Source organism: Gracilinanus agilis, chromosome 4 (assembly GCF_016433145.1).
Source record: "Gracilinanus agilis isolate LMUSP501 chromosome 4, AgileGrace, whole genome shotgun sequence".
In the NCBI taxonomy this organism is placed as follows: domain Eukaryota; kingdom Metazoa; phylum Chordata; class Mammalia; order Didelphimorphia; family Didelphidae; genus Gracilinanus; species Gracilinanus agilis.
In genome coordinates this window covers 493,889,609-493,911,947 of record NC_058133.1, presented here as the reverse complement: position 1 = coordinate 493,911,947, position 22,339 = coordinate 493,889,609, and the positions used below count along the sequence as shown (strand labels likewise).

The 22,339-nt window shown below is 44.5% G+C and overlaps 1 protein-coding gene across 5 annotated transcripts; it reads left to right on the top strand.

Annotated features, from left to right (window-relative positions):
- The first annotated feature begins 3,688 nt into the window (after positions 1–3,688).
- On the top strand, positions 3,689–20,900 carry RABGEF1 (RAB guanine nucleotide exchange factor 1). Of its 5 annotated transcripts, XM_044673022.1 has the most exons (9): positions 3,692–3,870; positions 6,512–6,678; positions 8,655–8,774; positions 12,355–12,521; positions 13,974–14,055; positions 14,793–14,925; positions 16,324–16,415; positions 17,621–17,877; positions 18,775–20,900. In XM_044673022.1, the coding sequence occupies exons 1-9, from the start codon at positions 3,692–3,694 to the stop codon at positions 19,171–19,173; spliced, it is 1,596 nt and encodes a 531-aa protein (XP_044528957.1). In that variant the 3' UTR covers positions 19,174–20,900. The 5 variants fall into 5 exon arrangements, with proteins under 5 accessions (XP_044528961.1, XP_044528957.1, XP_044528958.1 ...); XM_044673026.1 differs by lacking the exon at positions 8,655–8,774 and having other exon boundaries at positions 3,689–3,870; XM_044673023.1 differs by lacking the exon at positions 8,655–8,774 and having other exon boundaries at positions 12,352–12,521.
- Positions 20,901–22,339: the final 1,439 nt, after the last annotated feature.

Sequence of the window (22,339 nt, the reverse complement as noted above, 5' to 3'; positions counted from 1 at the left end):
AGTCTGCAATAGAAGACCAAAGGTATTTATTGTTTGCTTAGGGAAGACTCAGTGCTGCTTCTGGAATCTTAGGGGAGATTGGCATAGATGGTGGAGTAGGGAGGCCTCCCAGGATGGGATCAAAGCTATAGCATGCCATAAGGATCTCCAATTCAGCCCACTGCCCAGGTTAGGGGTGGGCCTGCAGCTCTGTGGCCCTAAGCTTAGAACAGGTACAGATTAGGGAATGAGTCTGTAGCTCTGTTGCCCAGAGTGAGATCACTGATTTAGGCCACAGAAGAATGACCAAGACAGAGATGGTGGAAGAGAGAACTTTTATTTAAGGATAGTGAGATAAGTGGCTGAAAAAATTTAAAGCTATGCCCTGCAGGATCGCATATGTAAAGCCTAGGTTAAAGCGCTTACTGTCTCAGGAAGGGAAAAAATTGGGACTAATGTTAGAAAATAAATTTTAAATATTGTTTTTCATATAATGGGAAAAACAATATTGCTGAAAATTTTTAAAGATGAAAAAGAGCAATAATAAAGAGTAAAGTGCATAGGAAAGGTCAGAAGGGGCCACAAACAAGCAGGGCAGTATTGGGACTGCCATGTTAAATTTGAAGTCTTCTTTTAAAGCTCTATGGAGTGGGGATTTGTGGTTTCTTTACAATACTTTTAGTTGTTTTTCTTTTCTTTGTCTAGGAAAATATGCTTGTTGATGCTTGTCAGGTTCATTATGGTGAAAGGGGGACAAATGAAGACTTTAAGGTTCCATCATGAGTATTTTGAAGCCTTACAGTGGAATTTAACTCTGCCTCCTTGGCAAAAGAGAAGATGGTTTAGAGGTGCAGACATGGCCAGTGCGTGGGGGGTTTGCCTGACTGTACTCCTGAAGCAGACATCCATTGTTTTCTTCTCTACTGGATTTGGAAACTATAGAAACCATAGCATGTACAGTGGCCACACCCCAGGAAAACCATCTCGGCAGATGGGCTAAATGAGGTTGAGAATAACTAGCCGGCTTCATACCCACAGTGAGTTAGGGGGATGTCTATCCCAAGAATGTGAAGACTTCCCCTGACAGATTGGGCAGATGAGTACAATTGGGTCATGGAGGTGGCTGGAGAAACTGCTGCCGTCAAAGGTGCCAGTGTCATCTGCTGTGTCCGAAGCCATCACCAGGCATCTTGACTTTTGCCCTGCCCCAGGACATGGATGTCTCTGGAAGTGAAAGTAAGGCTGGTGACTTTGTGCAACTCAGCCTTGCTTAAATCCAGTTCACATGCAAGTCAAGTTACCACCCCATGAGGTCACTGGTCCTCTTCAAATACAAAGGACAAATGACAACAATTTGATTGATCATCCTGCTAATCATAGGGGCTGTTCAAAGCATGCCTGACTCCCATTAAGCTTGCTGTGGCCCCACCTCCCCGAATCTTCTAGCTGAGAACCTCTCCTCATAATTCACTGAAAAAATTGAAGCCCTCCACGGAGAGCTCCCTCTTTCTACTTGTTCCTTATCTCACTGTTCCTTCCTTCACTCTTAGCTCTTATGAACTAGAGATCTTAAGCAAACCCATCTTCATGCCTCCTTGATCCCATCCATTCCTATCTTCTCTAGTCCCTTACTTTCATCCTATTCTCTCTTATCTTCATTTCCTTCTTGAGAAAGTGGCCTAAACTACATGCCTCTACTTCCTCTTACTTTCTCCTAAGCTCTCTACAGGCTGGCTTTCAACCCCATTATTACTCAACTGAAATTGCCCTTTCCAAACTGACCAGTGATCTTACTTGCCAAATTGAAGAGACTTCTTTCTCTTTGATCCTTCTTCTCTTTGAGCTCTCTACAGCCTTGACACTGTTAATACCCACCACCTGTGGCCCCTTGGTTACTCTTTTCTCCCTAGCTTTTCAAGACACTGCTTCCTCCTGACTTTCCTCTGTGTCTGATCCTTCCTTCACTCTTTCTTTTGCAAGACCTTCATCTGAGTCACACCCACTAACTGTGATGTCCATGAAGGCCCTTTCCTGGGCCCCCTCCTCTCTTTCCTCAGGACCGTCTCCATTGGAGATCTCATCAGATCCCATAGAGTTCATTTGGGATCTCTGTGCAGGTGATTCCAAGATGTCCATCTCCAGCCCCATCCCCTCTACAGTCATATCTTACCAGCCGCCTCCTGGACATCTCACTCAGCCTCTCCAAAACAGACTGATTATCTTTCCCCCAAAGGTCTCCTCTCCCCTTTCTCTCTGTTATTATCAAGGGCCTTGTCATCCTCCCAGCACCAGTAGCCTCCCATCTCCTCCCTTGTACTCACTTCATATATCCCATATGTTACCCAGCCCTATCTCTACTTTCACAAGTCTTCTCTTACATGCCCTCCCTTCTATTCCTCCCTTCTCTTCTGAACTCTTAGACAAACAAGAGCTTGTCCTCCTCTCTTTTTCCTCATCCTTCAAAAGTCTCAAATTCTGGCTTAGAATCAATACTAAATACTGGTTTCAAGGCAGAAGAGTGTTAAGGGCTAGGCCATGGGAGTTAAGTGACTTGTCCAGGGTCACGTAGCGAGGAAGTGTCTGAAGTCAGATTTGAACCCAGGACCTCCTGTCTCTAGACCGGGCTCTCAATCCACTGAGCCATCCTGCTGCCCTAAAAAAAGAAGAGGGGGGATAAAAAATGTTTTGCAGTCCATAAAGAACTATAGGAGTGTTTATATAAGCGATAGCTTTTCTGATGCAGAGTGTGTGGGGGGGGAATATTGTATATTTTACTAACTACATGTTATTTCCACCCAAAGGATTTCTATACTGAGATCCTAGAATGGCTCTTCTTCCTCTAACCCCTGTGAGTGACAGAGAAAATAGTGAGTGGATAGAGAAAGTAGATATTGGCAAAATGAGTCAACCAAACCAGTTTGATGAAGTCTATTTGTCATCTTTTCTGAATGTTCTAGTTGAATTGCAGAAAGGTAGGCCAGCTGTTGGTCTTCTTGGCCCCAAAGTCAGCATTTTTGCTGGGAATCCGCTTCTCCAAATTAGAAATATTCTTTCTCCTTAGAACCTAAAAAAGGAAAAGGATGTGCTAATAAACTTCCCTAGTTTCATAATCTTCCCAAGATGAATCTTTCATTGGTTTCCTTCTCATGGGTCCCCCAGCTGACTGACGTCGTTTCTTATATGAATCTGCAGGAAGTGTCACATCAAATCTTAAAGAGAAACTCCTCCATTGACCAATGAAGGCGGGGTTGTTGGGAACAAAACAGCCCTGTCACTTCCCAAAGTATGATGCCTTAACTACCTCCTCCTTCCTCTTAGGGTCAGCATTGCTGTATAAAGGGCTAGTGTATAAATATTTCTTTAGTGGCAGAAAGCCACAGGAAATATTGTAGAATAAGAAGACACAAGAGTATTGCTGAATGGTATTTTGGGGGCAAGGACTATAGAGAGTTTTCTTTTACCTGGAAAGGGCTTCCTCTCCCTCAAAGGTAGCCTTTTAACCTTATCTCTAGAGCTCTCCACGCGTCTCCAGAATGTTGGCTGGGACCTGATGGCTTTTTCATCTTTTCTCCCCTGGTTTAGAGAGAGTTCAGAGCTGTGTAGGAATTCCACTGGGTTTTTGTTGATCTTCCTTCCTGGGGAGGAACATACCTAAGATTGAAGAAGGCCTTTTGTAATGTCTTTCTTTTGTTCCTTGGCTCACAGAAAGAAGATGAGCCTTAAGTCTGAACGCAGAGGGATTCATGTGGACCAGTCTGAGCTCCTATGCAAGAAAGGATGTGGTTATTATGGCAACTCAGCTTGGCAGGGCTTCTGCTCCAAGTGCTGGAGGGAAGAATATCAGAAGGCCCGGCAGCGGCAGATTCAGGAGGACTGGGAGCTGGCCGAAAGGTGAGGACGGGCTTCCTACTGCTGGAAAGGGCTTAGTGGGTTCCTCTCACTGAAAACTAACTCTTTTCCCTTTCCTGAACATTGACTTAACATATGAGGAAAAGGAAATTTTCCATTTCTTTTTTGATTCTTTGTGAGACCCAATTTAGGCAATAGTTGGTGATTTTTTTTAACTCTTACCTTCTATCTTAGAATTGATCTTGATTCTAAGGCAGAAGAGTGGCAGGGGCTAAGCAGTTGAGGTTAAGTGACTTGCTTAGGCTTATACAGCTAAGAAGTGTCTTGAGGTCAGATTTGGTCCTCCATACTCCAGATCTAGTATTCTATCCACTGTGCTCCCTAGCTGCCCCAGGCAATAAATCAGAGAATGTTCAAGCTGACAGGGACCCTACACAGATATGAAATTCAGCCCTTCATTTTACAGATGTTGGAATTGAGGCTTGGGGAAGTAAAGTGATTTATCCTCAGTTCCTATAAGTATTAAGTAGCAGAGGGAGGATTTGAACTCAGTTCTTTTGAGTCTGAGTTCAGAGCTCTTTCTGCTGCCGCAGGCCACCTGATGTATTCCCTAATTGTTTCCTGTGGGGGAGTCCTTTTGGAGTTCAATGTACCTTGATATCGGAGCAAGTTGAGATATGAGCAGTCACGAGTGGATATTTGAGTCACGAGCTTCTGCCACCCTCCACAAGATAGCCTGCCAAACATTTGGTTTCACAAGTTTCACGAGGCTGCCTCATGTTCAGTGTTGATCTGTTGGAGGGAGCATCTGGATTGAAGTGCCTTTGCTTGACGTTGATGACCTCATCGAGAATCACCGCAAGGAACTGACAACGAAGGAACTGAAGGAGTTACAGCAGCAGCAGCATACAGAGATTCTGCAGGAAATTAGTGGGGAGGAGCCCAAGGTAGATGAGGTCATTAGTACAAACCAGATTAAGGAAATATTGAGGATTTGGGAAAAATTTAAACAGTTTATTGAAAAGACCCAGAAAAAGTTGCAGCAGGTCATGCATTGGAGCTGCATAATGATGCTTGTTTCACATATTATCAAAACATTCTGAAAGGGAGAAAGAAACAAATCTTCATGGAAAGGTTTTTGTTGAAATAGCCTTTAAGTGAAATTGAGGAAAGTATGGCAAAACAGCCAAAATTCAGTGAAGAAAATGATGATGATTAAGTAAACTAAAAAAATAGCAGTAAAGTTACATATCCTAAGAAATGTGTAAGGTCAATTTTGCATTTAAATGTAGCATTACCTGTGTAGAGAGTAAGTCACGTTAAGGGATAGTGCACAAAATGAAAACCTCCGCCAGCATCTTCGTGTGACCTTGAAAGTAAATAACATTTCATGAGCAAGTTTATTTCTTTACATTCTTTTTATTATCTAGAAATATATCATTTGTTATTTATAAAGTATATTTTCATACTTAAAAGCATGTAGTAAAACAAAAAATTCGTGTTTTTTTGGACCAGAACAGATTGCTTGCATTTCCATTCATTTAAGTGGGGAAATTCGATTTGACACACAAGCAAATTAAGTTACAAGCTTGGCATGGAACAGATTGCACATGTGTGCCAAGGTATCACTGCCTGTACTATAATCCCTTTGAGGGCAAAGACTTCTATCCCTATGATAGACGAGCAATAACTCTGATTGGTTGTTTTGAGGCATAGAACCTTTAATCCGGAAACAGACCTTTCCCCTAAAAATAATGCAGGCAAAGGTGGTTTGTATTCTCCAGGAATGAGATTGTAATAACACTCAGAATATGGAAACAACTAGTAAACTGAGCCAGTGGGTGGACAGCTGGAGTATGTATGACAGGTACTCTGCTAAGTGCTAGGAATAAAAGCAAATAAGACAGTTCCTGCCCTCAAGGATCTGACATTCTAATGAGGGAAGACTACACATGAGGAGCTGCGGGGGTGGGGGAGGGGAGTGGGAGGAGCACTCAATGCTATGGCTAGAGGTGACCAGGAGATGCTTTGGAGACCTGGGGCTGAGCTAGATAAGGTCACAGCTGGCCCAGCAGAGGCTGAGGAGGGGTCTCAGGGACAGAGGCCAATTTTCTGGTGAAGAGAGAGTAGAAGTAATAGCTAAAGATATCTGGGAAATACTAATAGTTTATGACCATAAATCCATTAAGAATGCTAATTGGGGCAACTTCTTCCCCAGTGCTACATCCAGAATGTCTTAGGGCCGTGGTACCAGGAGCCCAGAAGGCTGGCTTCTAGGAGTGAAGTTGTCTAATTTCGTACATATACTGCATAGAGAGGCATAGACTGTTGTTCCTGTCCTCAACCACTTTGTATTCTAATTAAGGAAACGCGATAAATTCAATTCTACTGCTTGGGAGCACCTTGCTAGATATTGGGGATACAGAGACAATGCTGTTCATAGGAAAGATTCCCCTTGAGCAAGAGGGCAGCCTAATAGAGGGGCCTGTGTAATTGTGAAGGAGAACTGTCTTTTCCCCATCTTTGGGGTAGATATACCATCTGGTTCTAAAACTCCAGCTTCTCCCCAGATCATTGAGCTCAGAGGAAATCTGCTTTAGACACAGGGGAAGCCCCTTTCCTTGGAGTATTTTTGTGAACATGCCAACTTATCCATGACTTATCCACATCTCTTGCATTGCAGGCTCCAAAGGGAAGAAGAAGAAGCCTTTGCTAGCAGTCAGAGCAGCCAAGGGGCCCAATCCCTCACTTTTTCCAAATTTGAGGGAAAGAAAACCAATGAGAAGAGTCGCAAGGTGACAACAGTGAAGAAATTCTTTAGTGCTTCTTCCCGAGGTGGCCCCAAGAAGGGTAACTGTCCCCTCTTCTCCTCTTCTACCTTTCCACTTGGAGAAGTCTTTAGAGAACACAGGCTCTAATGTGGGGCAGAGCTTGGGCTTACAGGCATAGCATTAGCAAGCCACCCCTAGGCTCTGGTTTTTTAGGAGTTTGTATCTTATAGGGGATAATATTCTAAGGAGGAAGAGTCACCAAAAGACTTGGAATCACCACACACAGGACTTGAACATTCTGGTCTTTTATAGCATTTCTTCTCCTGTACATCATTCCTCCGAGGTCTCTGGCCCCATGTTCAAATCTCATTTGAGAAAGAGAGGCCCTCTTTCCCCAGAGATGTTTAATTGCTTTCTCAAGACCACATCAGCAGCTTTGTGACAACTCCATTGCCTGTGTAAAAACCAGCTAAAGCTGGAAAGCTTTGCTGGGAGTCATCAGAGTGGGAGAGTGGTCCTGGCAGAGACAATTCTAAGGTTTCGAGTCAATGTGGGGAGTCTATTCTTAGCCAACTTCTGGAATGGTCTCTAGTATCACCAGACAAGTGAGCTGAAGCAGGGGGCTGTTAGGAAGACTCCCCATTATTATAGCCTAGGACCCAAGGGTTACTGGGGAGGAGGGGCTTCCTAAAGTTGTATAGGAAACTGGGTAATTTTGAGAGCCAGCCTTATTATTTCTAAGCAGCTGCTCACTTGCAGCCCATTTTCAAAAGATTCCAATCTTAGAACCCCAAGGAAAGACTAGCCAGAGCCTGACCTAGCGCCAAAGGAATGAATGAAACAGTTTCCTCAGGTCTTTTCTAGTCCTGGGAGCCTATTGCTATCTTTTTTCATTAAGATGAAAATTCACTTTTAACTAAAGCATAATCTGTTTAAAAAGACCATCTCCTCATGTCTTCTGTGTGATTTCAATGTCCACTCACTTGCCTTATTTCACAGTAGCACACTGAGTGATCTAGCTAGAGAAGAGGGTCTGGCCTCTATCCAGAGTCTGAGTGAAGAACTTATCATAATGTGATTCTCAACAGATTGTATTTCCAATGGACTGAGCCCTTGTGATAGGGACATCTCCTGCAGCTCTGGTGGACACTTACTTTATTATTCAAGCTGAGGAGCTTGAGTATAGTTATTTGCTAATCCCCTTCTCTGGAATTAAATTGTCTACTTTGGCAGAAACCCCATCAGTCTTGAGAATGTGTGAGTCAGGCTAAGTTGTATGAGCCAGATAATAAGGTGATGGCTTCAGGGTTGAGAATGGATCTGTTAGAGCAAAAGAGAAGCCTTTAGGATCAGCTGGTAAACTCCATTTTGCAAAGTAGAAAGCAGAGCCTCAGAGGTGCTCGATGGACTTGTTGGTCATTAGGAGCAGGCCCACTGGGATTAGGATCCAGATCTCTTGGCCCCAGGTGCTCAGGTCAGGCTGCCACTAACATGTGTCTAATGTGTAGACTCAGGCTTGGAGTCTGATTTTTGGCTGGCGTGCCTAATGGCCATGTGTTGGGACTGCCCTCTGGGACTGAAAAACGTAGCGTGGAGAAGGAATATTAGGCAAGATGTGGAGTATGTTATATAAAGAGCATTTCTAAAGTAGCCCAAATCTTTTTTTCCCTTTAAATAAAACACCTTCTGGTGCTTTGGTCTGGATGCTTTTGCTTGGAAATAATTGTCTTTTTATTTAGAAATGAGAGTCTACCTCCTTTCACATCTCTGTAGAAAGCTGGAATGGGTGAGGAGGTTTTAGAAATCATGTTGTAAAAACTTTGCTATTTGTGTGTATTTCAGTGTCCAAAGGGTCCCTTTTGATCGGCTCTTTCCCAGATGATGTCTGTTAGTTAGTTAGGATGCCTGACTGCCTCAGTTTGGCCTGGGTGCAGCCTTGGAGCCCAGAGCAGCTCCAGGCATGTTGCTTTTAAGGCCCTGGGTTCTTCCTTTTCATGCCCCTGTTACTTGCTTTTCTTGCTTTTGGTGTTTTTCTTGCTCCTGCATTTATTTCAGTGGCTCAAGAGAAAACTCTTAAGCAAGGACAGCTTGGGAGGGAGCGAAACACTGATAACCTGCTCAGGGATTTGAAGGAGATTTTTGCTCCTGCCTGGGAGCTGGCTTCGCCTTCTGAAGGTAACCTTCCGGGACCGCCCGTCCCGGCACTGGCTGCGTAGATTGAGTGAGCTGACTTAGTTGACTCTACAGTCTGCAAACTAAGGTTGTGCCAGCTTTGATTCCTGCAACTGGGTGGTGGGAACCTTTTACAAACCAGTTTTGGTTTGGGAAAATCAAAACCAGGCCTGAATGCTTTCTTTAAGTAACCTTAGAATGTTCCTTTAAACCCAATTACTTTAACTCTTAAAGAGCTACCATCATAGAGAAGAATTCTCTATCTGCCCAGTATAATTTGATATTTTAATAAGCTCGTTGTATGTGCAAAAACAGTACTTCAAAGGCCCTTTCTTCATGACTAAAATTTTTTGTTCTTGGTGGTTGTATTTTTTTTTTAAATAATTCAGCATGCCTTGAAGAAATGCATGAGGGCTCCCTTTATTCTGTGGCTAGATATCCCTGCACAAGAGCATCAATATTACCTTTTGGAAATAACCAAAATATGCCTTTGGTGATGGGTTAACTCAAGAAAACAAAAAGGGGAAAACATCTAAATGTGAGAAAGCTGGAAGGCTTAAAGGTCACATTGAAAAACTTGAAGGCTCTCTCTTTGGACACTTGTCAGAGTTGGGCTACAGTCTGCATAAATACCTGAACTAAAACACCTAGTTTGTATCAGGAGCATAGGTGGTGGGCAGCTTGAATATGAATCCCTACATTGGCACAACTCTAGTTGCAAACTCCTGGAATGCTTCCATTCTTGCTCTGATATTCTCTTCTTGCATAGAGGGATCTATCTGAGAAGCTGTGGGATAGCAATGGGGTGGGGCACTAGTCTAGTCCTGGCCTTGATTATTATCCTTATCAAATAGGATCTTTCCTCCTGTTCTCTGTTGGGTCGTCTCATTCCTAACTTAACCTTCCTCAGCCTGTTGGTGGAATAAACCTATAAAAAAGGGGAAATGTGGGGGGTGTTCTTTGCTTAAACAACAAGCTTCACTTCCATGTAGAGCTGTAGCAATACCAGCACCCCAGTCAATTGTGGATTGATTTTGAGTCAATCCACAGAAAAGAACTGCAGAATGTGTCTACTGAATTTTCTAAAACCAGGAGTGGGATGTTTAAAACATCAGACTTGCTGCTGGAGTGTAGGCCTTGCTCTCCACTTGGGCCCTGGGATTACTTTCAGTAGCACCTGGCAGGCAGTTTCCACTAGAGCCCTAGGCAAAATTGCAAAATGAGTGTTTTGGGGTTTTTTCTTTCCCGTCTTCTTAAGGCCTTTTGACCATTACTGGGTTACCTGTGTCCCTGTTCCATAATTTTGTTCCATGCTTTTCCTTCCCCATCCTCCATTCAAAATTCTCATTCCTTCTGAGGAAAAGGATCTCAGGTAAATAGTTGGTGGGGAAAAACTGATTAAACAATTTTTAAGTAACTCACACTAAGGTACCAATGACTGGCATAATTACTGTGGAAGATATTTGCATTTAAAAAGTAAATTTTCTTATTTCAAAATGTCCTTTAATAGAGGAAGTATTTGGCTTATACTTAGTACTTAATGATTTTTAACTTAGTGATTATTGATTGAATTTTGAATATTTTTACCATCTGGTACCATTTCTTTATGTGATAATCATAGAATCATAGACAATAACAAGGATCAGCAGCTTGACATCTTACTTCCGAAAAGTTGCTTGCTTATCTTGTAGAGCATCATTTCATTTGAGCTATATTCTCAAAGTTTCGTAAAGGAAACAGATTAAGTGGAAGTGACTTGGCTAAGGTCATTGAGGTAGTAAGTATCAGAGATCTGAATGGGTCTTCCTGAGCCCAAGTCCAGCACTTTATCCACCATATATCTTTTTACTTTTACTTAATTCTCTGTACCTCAGTTTCTTCATCTGTAAAATGAGAGAACTGGCCTTTATGGTCTTTAGGGTCTTTTCCTGCTTTGAATCTCTAATTTTCAGGTTCCTCCTATAGTATATTGCATTGAAAGGAAGGTTAAGAAGAAATTCTTAAACTGAAAAGATTCTTTCAAACTTTTCAGGGAGGTCAGAAAAACCACTTTTCAAAGGAGAATGTGTCGTTTACATTTTTATATTAACTAGTGCGTTAGAATTACATGTACATTTTATTCTAAATCAAATAGATAGCCATAAAAGCACATTTTCTTTCTCCTGGACCTTATAATACTATGTGGGAAACTTGGCTTCTATTGCTTTAACACGATAAAGATTAAAGATGACATTAGCAAATGCTGTATCATCTTAATTGCCAGTTAATACCCTTTCAAGGGACAGGTAGATTTCTCAGTTTGATAGCTACAGTTATTAAAGAGTATCATCCACCAACTTGGCTAGCACAAGATTTCTCCTTGAAATAAATTAATTCCTCTAATTGGAATAGTGAGTTTTATTATCTTAAATCGTTATTGAAGTTTAGTTGTATGAGTTTCAAGCCTAAAATCCAAAGGTTAAGCCATCACTTGAAGTCCAAGTATACCAGTACTCTCCATTCCCTGTTAATACTGAGAAGTGGGGGAGAAGGTCTATTTTGTTTCTTCAGAAAGCTATTTCCTTCATGAGTTTACTAGTTTTCCTGCTGGAGAAAAGAAAATTCTGAGCTCGTTGGTGGGTGTCCCTGATGCTGTTCTGTCACTTAGTTGCCATGAGTGAGTCCAGTATCTTTGAAATGGGATTGAAGCTGCAGAATTCTACTAGGAAGACTTGCAAGGCCTGACAAGCTCAAATTTTGTTGAGGGAGTTCCTTTTTCTTTGAGAGAGCTATGGCTTTTTTCTTTTTCCGTGTGTGACACTAAAATCACATTCCTTTTTCTGCATGTGGAAGTGGGGTAAAGGGAGAAGAGATTGATGTTTGGAATGGGCTGATTGGAAAAAGTCTTCAATATCTTCCCAGCCCCCCAGTCTCTTTTATGTTCCATCATGCTCATCAATCATTTGGGCTTATTCCTTCCCGTTGAACAGGGCTGACAGTCAGATTAAGAGCTGGGTGAGCTCACTCAAGACCTCTGTTGTTTAAATTCAATTTCTTATTTTTGGTCAGATGTACGTATGGTGGGGTGGGATGGACAGATGGACACTGAGAGAGGCCAGGGCGGCCCAATCATTTCTTAAACTACCCATAATTCTCTCTAGGACTTATAAGCACATCTGCCCATTGTCAGTTTGCCCATGGATTACTTTGAACTCCTGGGGGACTTTTGAGCAAAAATATGCCTTCCAAATCCTCAATGGCATTTCTGAGTTAGTGATTAAAGGCACCAGGCAGAGCACCACAGTGATTTCTGCAGTGAGCAGCATGAGCTTAGCTTGCCCATAGTGGGGCCAGAGCACACACAGGGTCCAGCAGCAGTTTGTTCTTGACTTTGAACACTTCAAACTGTGTGTTCTGTAAGAACTTGGTCTTTATTACTCGTGGAAGCTCAGCTTGGTTTGAGTGAGTTGTCTGATGTGTAGACATAAAACAGTCTTAATTCCATTTTAACCTGCATCATAAATAACTCCAGGGCCCTTAAATTACAAGCCTTGAAACCATGGTTTCACATGAGAAGCCTGATGATATTTGTTCTTCCCAGCAGAGATTCAAGAGGCAAAAGCCGCAAGCCCTTCCATTAACCGACAGGCCAGCCTGGAGACGGACAGGGTGTCCAAGGAGTTCATAGAATTTCTCAAGACCTTCCACAAAACAGGCCAAGAGATCTATAAGCAGACTAAGATCTTTTTGGAAGCTATGCATCACAAAAGGGTAGGTGGCCAGGACTCATAATTGGGCACATCAGGTGTTGGAACTAGAAGGTCCCTCATCTTTCAGATGAAGGTGCCACACATCAAACCAGAAGCAAGGTGAGGGTTGGAACCTTAGAATTCTTTTGCTTCTCTTTTTGTCTGGAGTTAGCATGGGAAAACTGCCAGAGAAGTCCTGGGGCAATGGGGTGTTTATGCAGCTGACTCCAGATAGACCTTTGTGGCCTACACTCTTGTGGCCCTTCCATTGGCTTTCTCCAAGCTAGTCTTATGTTTGCAGAGTCTGACAGAATCTTTTGGTTTGTGGTAGGCCAGGAACAACAAAGCAAGGCTTTCTTTATGGCCTTCTTTCCATCATACTCATTGGGAAATTCAGCAGAACAATCAGCCCTTAGGGATAGAGCTTGAAAGTACTGGAGAGATCACTTGGCCCAGATCCCTCTTCTTTTAGGAGAAGGCATTTGTGCCCAAGGTCACCTACGGAATTCATTGCAGAACCAGAAAAGAGTACCCAGGGTTCTTGGCTTCCAGCCCCAAGCTTGCTCCATTCCTAAGAATGTACTGGCTGAAGGAGAATGCCTTGAAGTGAAGAGACACTGCAGACAGGAACTGATTCACTTTGAGGCCTCCTACTAAGGACCCAGGAGCTTGATGCTTTGGGGGAAGGGATGGGACAAAAAGGGAGATGCCTCTGGGCCTCCTTATCCCCTGCACTGATCAGCCTGGTTTATAGTGCTCAGGAAATCAGAAGGAGCTTATCCAAGCCCTCAAATCCTTCTGCAAAGCCTTGCCTAGACTGCCCCCAGACCTGAAATTGGGTGCCTCTTAGCATCCCTCACACCTTCCCAGGCTCAATTCTAGGGCTGCTGCCTCTTTCCCTCCTTCCCTTTCTCCCTCTGAAGGCTGTTCCAGTTTCTGTTACCAACCCTACCCCCAATTTTTGTCTTTGTACTCAGTTTGCATGGAGCCTACATTTTATCTGTGAATGGGGTGCAGTTCATTCCCTTTCGTGTCTGTTACCTCAGCACCTGGCAAATGTCTGGCACCCAGGAGTCACTGAACAAATAATTGTTCAGTTTTTCCATCTAGCCTTTGGCATGTCTCACTACCCAGTGAACAGGCAGTGGTCTGGCTCCCCTAAGTTTTGTCTGATTGGATGACCCCACTTTGGTTTACCTCCCCATGAACTGGTGCATGCCTTTTCTGGAACGTTCCTATGTCAGCTTTGAAGACCATGCTTCCCCTTAGAGTCTGAGGCCACAAGGCAAAAACTGTTATGCCTTGTTTATGCCCAGACTGTCAGAGCAGCCACGTCCATCTCTGGAGACAGTGCCGAGAGGACAGCTTGGGCTGGCTTTGCTGAAGGAGAAGTTGTCAGAGGCTTCTTGGCATTCCTAGACTCACCGTCACAGCGTAGCTGGCGCTGATTGTATCTCATTGGCTTCTGTTGTAGGAATTGAGTATTGAGGAGCAGTCGGAGTGCACTCAAGATTTTTACCAGAATGTGGCCGAGAGACTCCAGACCCGGGGGAAAGGTAAGAGATCTGCTTCTGTCTCTGTCCTTCCACATTAGCTGGGACCGGGATGCTGAGAGGCTACAGACCCCCACAGAGGCAGGCTTTCCCTGGCAGCCAGCAGATCTGATTCCTGCTCAAGTAGAAATGGTGGTTGCTTTCTAGGGTCAGTATCAGACCTCTTAGTCCTCGAGGCATCACCAAAAAACTCAGGCCAGGACAACTGGATTTATTGTTTGGTCAGAGAAAACAGATGGTAGAGGAGAGGATGCGTCTCAAAGCAGTGCATCCAGGCTATGAAATCTACTGAATGAGTGAGTACTTGGAATATGTGCCTTTCCATCAAGTAGGCACACATTCCAGTGGACTTTCGCTCCAGAGAAATGAGAGGAAGACCCTTGGACTCCATGTGGGACAGCTGGGATGGGAGTTCAGGGCACTTGAATAGGTTTTGAGTATACCCTCCAAGTAGACTTTGTATCCCAAGTTCACCTCTTTCTAATCCCACAAACCAACAGGCCAGTCCAGGTATAGATTCACTCTAAAAGTCAGGAGTAAGAGTTCAGATCATTTGAAAAACGAAAGTCCGCATATATATGTATATATATGTGTGTGTTTGCACATGTTCGTTTCCAAGTATATGACTGTCAGATTCCTCCTTCATATTTGGTGATCTCGTGGCATTTTTAGGGAATGCTAACCAAAGGCCCCCAACTCCCCGAGGATCTCTAATCAATGTAGATGTGTGTATTTCTCAGTGCCCCCAGAGAAGATGGAGAAAGCAATGGACCAGATTGAGAAATATATCATGACACGCCTGTATAAGTATGTGTTTTGTCCAGAAACTACTGACGATGAGAAGAAGGATCTTGCTGTTCAAAAGCGGATCAGGTGTGTGTTTCCTTGTTCTTGTCTGAGGAAAAAAATCTGGGGTGGGTGGTGGAGGGAACAGAGGCTCTTAGAATGATTTAGAAGTTAGGAGGGAAAGCAACAAAACTGCAGGCTCCTTTTTCCCTGTCCTGGGTCCACTGTAAAGGAAAACATTTGTGGCTTAATACTTTTTTTAATTGAATTTTTTTTTCAATTACATGTAGAATTTTTAACAGTGGCGTTGACATTTTGTGATTCAGATTCTCTCTCTTCCTTCTCTCCCCAAGGAGGTAAATAGTCTGATATAGGTTATACCAGGGCTTTCATGTAATACATATTTCCCATGTCGCGACTGAAGACATGACACATAGACAATAAAAAAACCTCCTGAAGGAAATAAACTGAAGGACAGTGTGCTTTGATCTGCAATCATATTTGTGGCTTAATATTGAAGGAATTCTGAAGGCCAATAATAGCAGTGATTGAAAACTAAATCCACCTGATCCTCAGTATCCCCTAACTCACACAAAGGCCTATTGAGTTTTTGTCATATGCTTAACACTCTCCTCAGATAAGGTATTTCGGTGTCCTGTTCCATTGTTTTAACCCCAACTCCCAGAAATCTTCAAATGTCTACCCTACCCTCAACAACTTAGAGTACAAACATAGAATGTAGAGCTGGGAGGGGTCTTTCTTAGAGCTCATCAGGGCCATGGGTCTGTGAACTGTTTGGTAACTATTAGGATCATTACATTTCAACATAGCTGATCCCCTTAGTAATCCCATGGTCTTGACTTTACCCATTTAAAACCATTATTCTGAGAAGAGATCCATAAGCTTCACTGGACTGGCTGCCAAAGGGGGTCATGGCAGAGAACAGATGAAGAACCTCCAATTTAGTCCAACCTCTGCATTTTAGAAGAGGAGGAATTAAGGCCCCCAGAGTCCTAAGGACATGCCTGATGTCAGCATGCTGCTAGTAGGAAGCAGAATTGGCTTTAGCATCCGTTTTCTGAGTGCTGAGCCTGTACTCTCTCAGTTAGCTGGGATCAGCCCCATTTCATCACTTCTGCCATCCCTGGGAATGGAGAACAGGAGACCTCTCTCCTTTGTTTGTAAAGAGACCTTTACAAATGGCTCTGAAGGACAACTTCATTTCATTTCATAAATGTTCACATTTATTATTCTCATGGCAGGCATTTGTACCCTAATGGGGACACTGGTTCGTCAGATAACAAATAATTATGGAGCACCTACACCATTTGCAACTCTGGGTTTGATTCCTGAATTGCCTGATTAGACAATTTTGCTCCTTACTTTCCATTAACTGAACTAGCAAGCTCCATGGCCCCCCGCAGATAGTTGGGAAATTTCTTCACTGGCATGGTAAATTTTCATTCATTTCTTACTTTTTTCTAGAGCCTTGCACTGGGTCACTCCACAGATGCTTTGTGTTCCTGTTAATGAAGAAATCCCAGAAGTCTCAGATATGGTGGTGAAAGCAATTACAGGTCAGTAAAAGATAGGTCTGGCTTGGCAGGAGGGTCCTTTTGAGGTTGCTGTTTGTTGTAGGACTGGAGTGATCCACATTCTTCCTTTTAGGAAGGGAGGCCTGAGTTGACCGCTAGCTATTATTTAAGTGCAGATTGCCTTGGCAGACAGGGGAACAGTGACACTGACCTACTTGGGGGCCTCTGATCATGAGGAAGGGATGCCCATTCCTGGTCTTGGGCCTGAGGTGCCTACTCCTTGTCCATTGAACCAAACAGCTGGTAAATGTGGATTCCCAATGTGACCAGAGCACTCAGGCTGCTCAACTTCTGGCATATACCCAGGGAGAATGTACCATGCAGCAAGGCCATCTTCACAGGTGCAGATGCTTCTCCTTGGCCTTCATCAGGAGGATGGGCACCTGGCATCCTTTTTTCCAGTAGTGGCTATGGTTATGGTAAGCCATCTCCAGCCTTTCTCAGCCCTTTTAATGACGCGATGTATCAGTCTCCTGTGTGTAGGCAACAAGTCCAAATAGGGATTAAACTTGTGATCTTAGTTTCCTTCCATGACCCAGACCATTGAGTTCTCCAATCCAGTCCAGGCTTCTAAAAGTCAAAGCGCTCTTCCTCTCCTGTTATTTGTCATATACAAAAATATTTGTGTTGTGGAATTTAAATTCATAGTGAAGAAAAGAAAAAACCCATCTTCAATCACATTTTCAGTTTTGTAGGTATTCAGAGACTGCACAGTGACATACCTGCTCCATAGGGCTCTGCAAGTTTAGATCTGAATGGGCCGATTACTGACAAAGGATTTTTATGTGGCGGGGGGTGGGGGGGCGGGGTGGTTTACTGCCCTTTTTCTGTAGGAGCTGTGTGTAAATTGAAAACTTGTCCGATATAATGTGGGCTGGTAGGCTGGGGAGAGGGTAAGCCAACAAATGGACCCTTCCTGTGCAGGGGATGTTACTTCCCCTTCGTCTGGGGACTGTACACTTTGGAGTCTGAGAATCAGAAGGCATTAGAAGAGCTCCTTAGGTTAATGACAGTGAGCTCTAACTGGCCATTCATTCTTTTAAAGCAGAGAATTCTCTCCTAACTTGTCTGTTTGAAAAGCCAAGATTTTCCTTTACTGGACTTTGCTTAAAGTGGGTGCACTGATGCCAAGATGTAGATCATGTGGGGAGCTCTTGACTGAAGACCGCATCTTTTCTGCTCCGTAGACATTATCGAGATGGACTCTAAGCGTGTTCCTCGGGACAAGCTGGCCTGCATCACCAAATGTAGCAAACACATCTTCAATGCTATCAAGATCACCAAGAATGAGCCAGCATCTGCCGACGACTTCTTGCCCACCCTCATCTACATCGTTCTGAAGGGCAACCCCCCACGCCTTCAGTCGAATATCCAGTATATCACCCGATTCTGTAACCCAAGCCGCCTGATGACTGGAGAGGATGGCTACTACTTTACCAACTTGGTGGGTGTTTGGCTCAGCTGGTTTCCTCGGTATTGTAGCCTGGGCTGGGCACTTAGTCCACTAGAGGGCCCCTGTGAGCTGGGAGTGAACCCCAACCTCCTCTCCTGGGAAGTCCATGACTCTCCAGGCATCTCTGGACCAATAGCTTACCACTAACGGGATCAGAACAAATCCCTCCTAGGCCTGAGGCTGGCTTAGCATTCTCCAGGCAGAAACCAGCAAGAGGCAGCCCTTGTACCGAATGTGGCTGCCCAGAAGATGTGAGCCCTTGCTGGTTCCAATTCTCCATGTCAGTAGAGATTTCCTCCACCTCCAGCCACACTTCCTCATCCAGGATTTAGCCAGAGCTCATGTGTTTATTAGCACATCACTTAATCCCCGCGGAGCTGGGAAGGTTCCGTACAGGGTATGGCCAGCCTAATTCACCTCAGAGGCACTCACTGAGGTTGTGATTCTTAAGTTGAGGGGACCATGTTCCAGCCACACACAGGGCAAGGAAAATGGAGGTCACTTTTTTCATGATCTTCAAGGTGACAATTTGAGCAGAGACTGCTTAAAAAAATCCATTGAGAGTTGGAAGGAGGTGAACGTATTTTCAGCCACTGAGATCCTCATTGGTTTGGTTCTTAATGATTCTATTAACAATTCAATATGTTTCCATCTCTATTTTGTATGCTTTTATATATGCCACGTGGGCAAAGTATGCCTTGGAGAATTGCTTGTCTGTCTTTCTACCATCTGCAGGCAAGGGCCCAGTGAGTGGCTTCTCAGAGAAAGCCCTTCCGTCTCCTGGCATTATGGGGCCTCTCCATGGCCGCCTTGTCCCTGGACACTCTGGGCCTGTCCAGGCCGCTGGCTTGTCTCCTGGGCTCACGGTCATTCTCTCTCCTTTCACAGTGCTGTGCAGTGGCTTTCATTGAGAAACTGGATGCCCAGTCTTTGAATTTAAGTCAAGAAGATTTCGATCGCTACATGTCTGGCCAGAGCTCTCCCAAGAAGCCCGAGTCCGAGCCCTGGGCTCCAGATGCCTGCCTCGGGGTGCAGCAGATGTACAAAAACTTGGATCTTCTCTCTCAACTGAACGAGCGGCAGGAAAGGCTCATGAGCCAAGCCAAGAAGCTTGAAAAAGACCTCATCGACTGGACAGATGGAATTGCTAAGGAAGTTCAAGATATCGTGGAGAAGTATCCCCTGGAAATCAAGCCCCCCAGCCAGCCCTTAGCAGCGATTGACTCTGAAAATGTCGAAAATGACAAACTCCCCCCACCCTTGCAACCCCAGGTCTATGCGGGATGATAAGCCCCGACGGGGAAGGATTGGCTGGGACCTAGGCCCGAGTTAGGCTGTATTACTCACTTCCTGCTGATCGGAAGCCAGCGTAGAAAGACCTACTTAGAAGGAAGGGTGAAAGAAGTACGTTTCTCAAGGTACAGTTGGGGGAGGGTTAATGTGTAATAAATACTATTTATTTTAGTTATTGAAGTAGGTTCCTAGGAGGCTTTGGTGTGTTTTTTTTAACTGAACCTGCCTTTTCTACACAAAGCCACTGTCATTTTTAAGAAACACTAGCGTCATTAACAGGTTTTCCTCATGCTTCCTCCCGGGCATGCACTGTGGTTTGGTTTGGGTTCAATCATTACTTTCCATGTAAGAAGACTAGTGAAGGTCATGTGTGTTCAAGAGGGAACTTAATGGTACTGCTGTCCCCAGGTTTGCGATGACTCTGTAATTACAAAGATGGAAACTATTGAGGAGTCAATATGTAGAATTGTAAATATGTAAAGAAAATCGGTATTCTGCTGCGCATGGCAACGTGTGAGTTTTTGTTTTTGGTGAAAAATGATCTTTGACTGTCTGCCTTTTGAATGGTTTTTGGTGAGCCCTTTAAAACGAAGCTGGCAGAACGGAGAGGTTTGGCCGTCCAAGGTGGGTCCGTTTGGGTCCTGCACTGACCTTGCTCTTCTGCAAACCCAGACTAGACCGTATCGAGGCAGCGATTTCCTTCATGTCCTGCCTGTCACTGTTTAGTACGCAGCCGCTGAACACCGACCCGCTCTGCGGCCCCTGAACCACTTAGGTGAGCCCGTCTTGGAATGCGTTTCCCTTGCTCAGGGCAGCTGAGAAGTGGAGGCAACTGGCCCAGGGCTTGGGTTGCTGTGAATAAAGAACAGGGAATGATGTGCAGATGGGGATGGTCAGGGGAAAGTAGTGCTGTCAGGGGGATGTTTGGCCCCGGGGCCAAAGCGGTGGTGGGCTCTGCCTGCCTGCAGGGAACACATTCCATTGTCAGAACTGTTTGGCCATGCCCGGCATTTGGGCCTGAGCAGGATAGAGCAGGCCTGCACGCCCTGCTCTGTGAAAGAGAAAGCAAAGCCCTCACCCTCCGTGCCGCCAACTGGCACTCATCACAGATGGTACATTCTGGGCACCGTGTGTCTTCACCTGACAGTTTGCTGTTTTCTGAAACTCTGTGAGGCCCCCCACAGGATGGAGGCAAGTATTCCAGGGGAATGTTTTCTAACTTTTAAGGGTAAATCTCACCCGAACTTACCTGTGTACTTATCCGTCTCCCATGCTTCCCCCATTTCCCCATCAGTTAACGGTGACTCCCTTGTTCTCCCACAAACCCTCTCAGTGGTAGAGTTTGCTCAGCAGTGATTTCAGACCCCAATCGGGGTGCAGCTGTTCCTCCCACCCCACAAACACACTTTATTTACTCGTATGACCTGCCAGGCTGTGCACAGCTTGTCCCAACAAGGACTGCTCCCCGTGAGTGCTGGGAAGAAGCAGGTGACTCAGGGGCCGGTCAGCAAGGCCACCTGAGGGGGCTCGTTCCTGCCACTGCTCTTAGGTAATCCATGACCCCGATCACTCTTCTTTTCCTTTGGGCTGTTCATTTCCTCTGCAGTCTCTAAGGTGCTAATCCAGGTACACGCAACAGTGTCTCACTTGCCCATAAATGTACACATTTCTTCTGGCTGTATACTGCTTCTGTGGAATAAAGATCTGTCCATCACCCTCTCCTTAAGGCTGACTTCTTTCAGTGTCTTTCTCGCCTGTCAATAAAGTGGGTTAGGATCTGGATTCATTTCAGACACATCTGCCCCTGGTCAGAGAGAAGCCCCTTTTCTCTGTCAGGCCAACATTTTGGCCTTATACCTCACTGCTTAGATAATGACAGAATGCTACCATATGGCAACTGCCTCATCTTTGGATTCCTGGCTCCTCCTTTCTCCCTTTTCCATTCCAACTTCCAGTAGGTTGTCAGTATAATCTTACTTCAGCACAAGTGTGACCATGTCATTCCTCTGATCAAGAACCTTCAATGGTTCCCTATTACCTTGAGGATAAAATACAAATTCCTTCTGTTAGTATTGAAAGTGATTCACAATCTGGCTCCAGCCTTTCCTTCTTAGGTTTATTTCACAATTCCCTTCCCCAGTCACAATGAACATTTGTTCTAGCAAACTCAATTCTGTCTCTTGTCCCCTGTGCCTTTGTCTTCCATGGTGGGATGCTCTCATTCCTCCTCTTTGCCTCTTAGGATCCTTCAGCCTCCTTCAAAGCTCAGCTAGGGGGCTGCCTCTTACAGGAATCCTTTCTTAATCCCCCATGTTGCTCCAGTAATCATGAGGGTGCTGAATCAACTCTGAACTGGATTGGAACCAGATGGCAGACTGAAGTATATAGCACCTCCAGTGGACTTCTGTTATCGTATCGCTGTCCAGCCTCTTAGCACGGTTCCTGGCACATAATAGCTGCTAAATAAAGGCTTATCGATTGCTTATGTAACCTGCAAACCAATAAAAGTGCATCACCTCCGTGATTCGCATGCCCTCTTCGAAGGAATAATCATTTACAGATTGAGTACACAGGAGCAGCCATCAAGCGTGTGATAAGGGGCACCACCCAAAGGGGCCACTCTGTATGGATTCAGCAATTCCTATGGTACACAGAATTTTTAAGAGTTTGTTTTGAAAAGGAATCCACTTATGAAAGCAGTTACTGGGTAATGCCCATCACTGTTGCCAAAACAGAATGTGAGCTGTTAAGTTAGAATCAACCCTTTTCTCAAAAGGAGCGGAGATGCCGATGGCTGTGGGGCAGTTCTAGGTATCCCTTTGCTGCCCTCTTATGCCAGAACTGTTCCTAGGAGTCCCAAGGAACAACAGTGCTTAATAGAAGTCCATCAAGTAAGAAGAAATCCAGTTTCCTGCACTGGGAGGGCAGCCAGAGACTGGTAAGCATCTTTAGAAGCAAGTAATGGGGGGCACCTAGGTTTATAGCTGTCCTGAGATACTTCCTAGCTGTGTGACCCTGGGCAAGTCATTTAACCCCAGTTGCCTAGCCCTTACGGCTCTGCTGCCTTGGAACCAATATTTTGCATCAATTCCAAGACAGTAGATAAGAATTTTTTTAAAAAGCAAGTAAAGGGACTCTATAATATATTATTATTAATTAT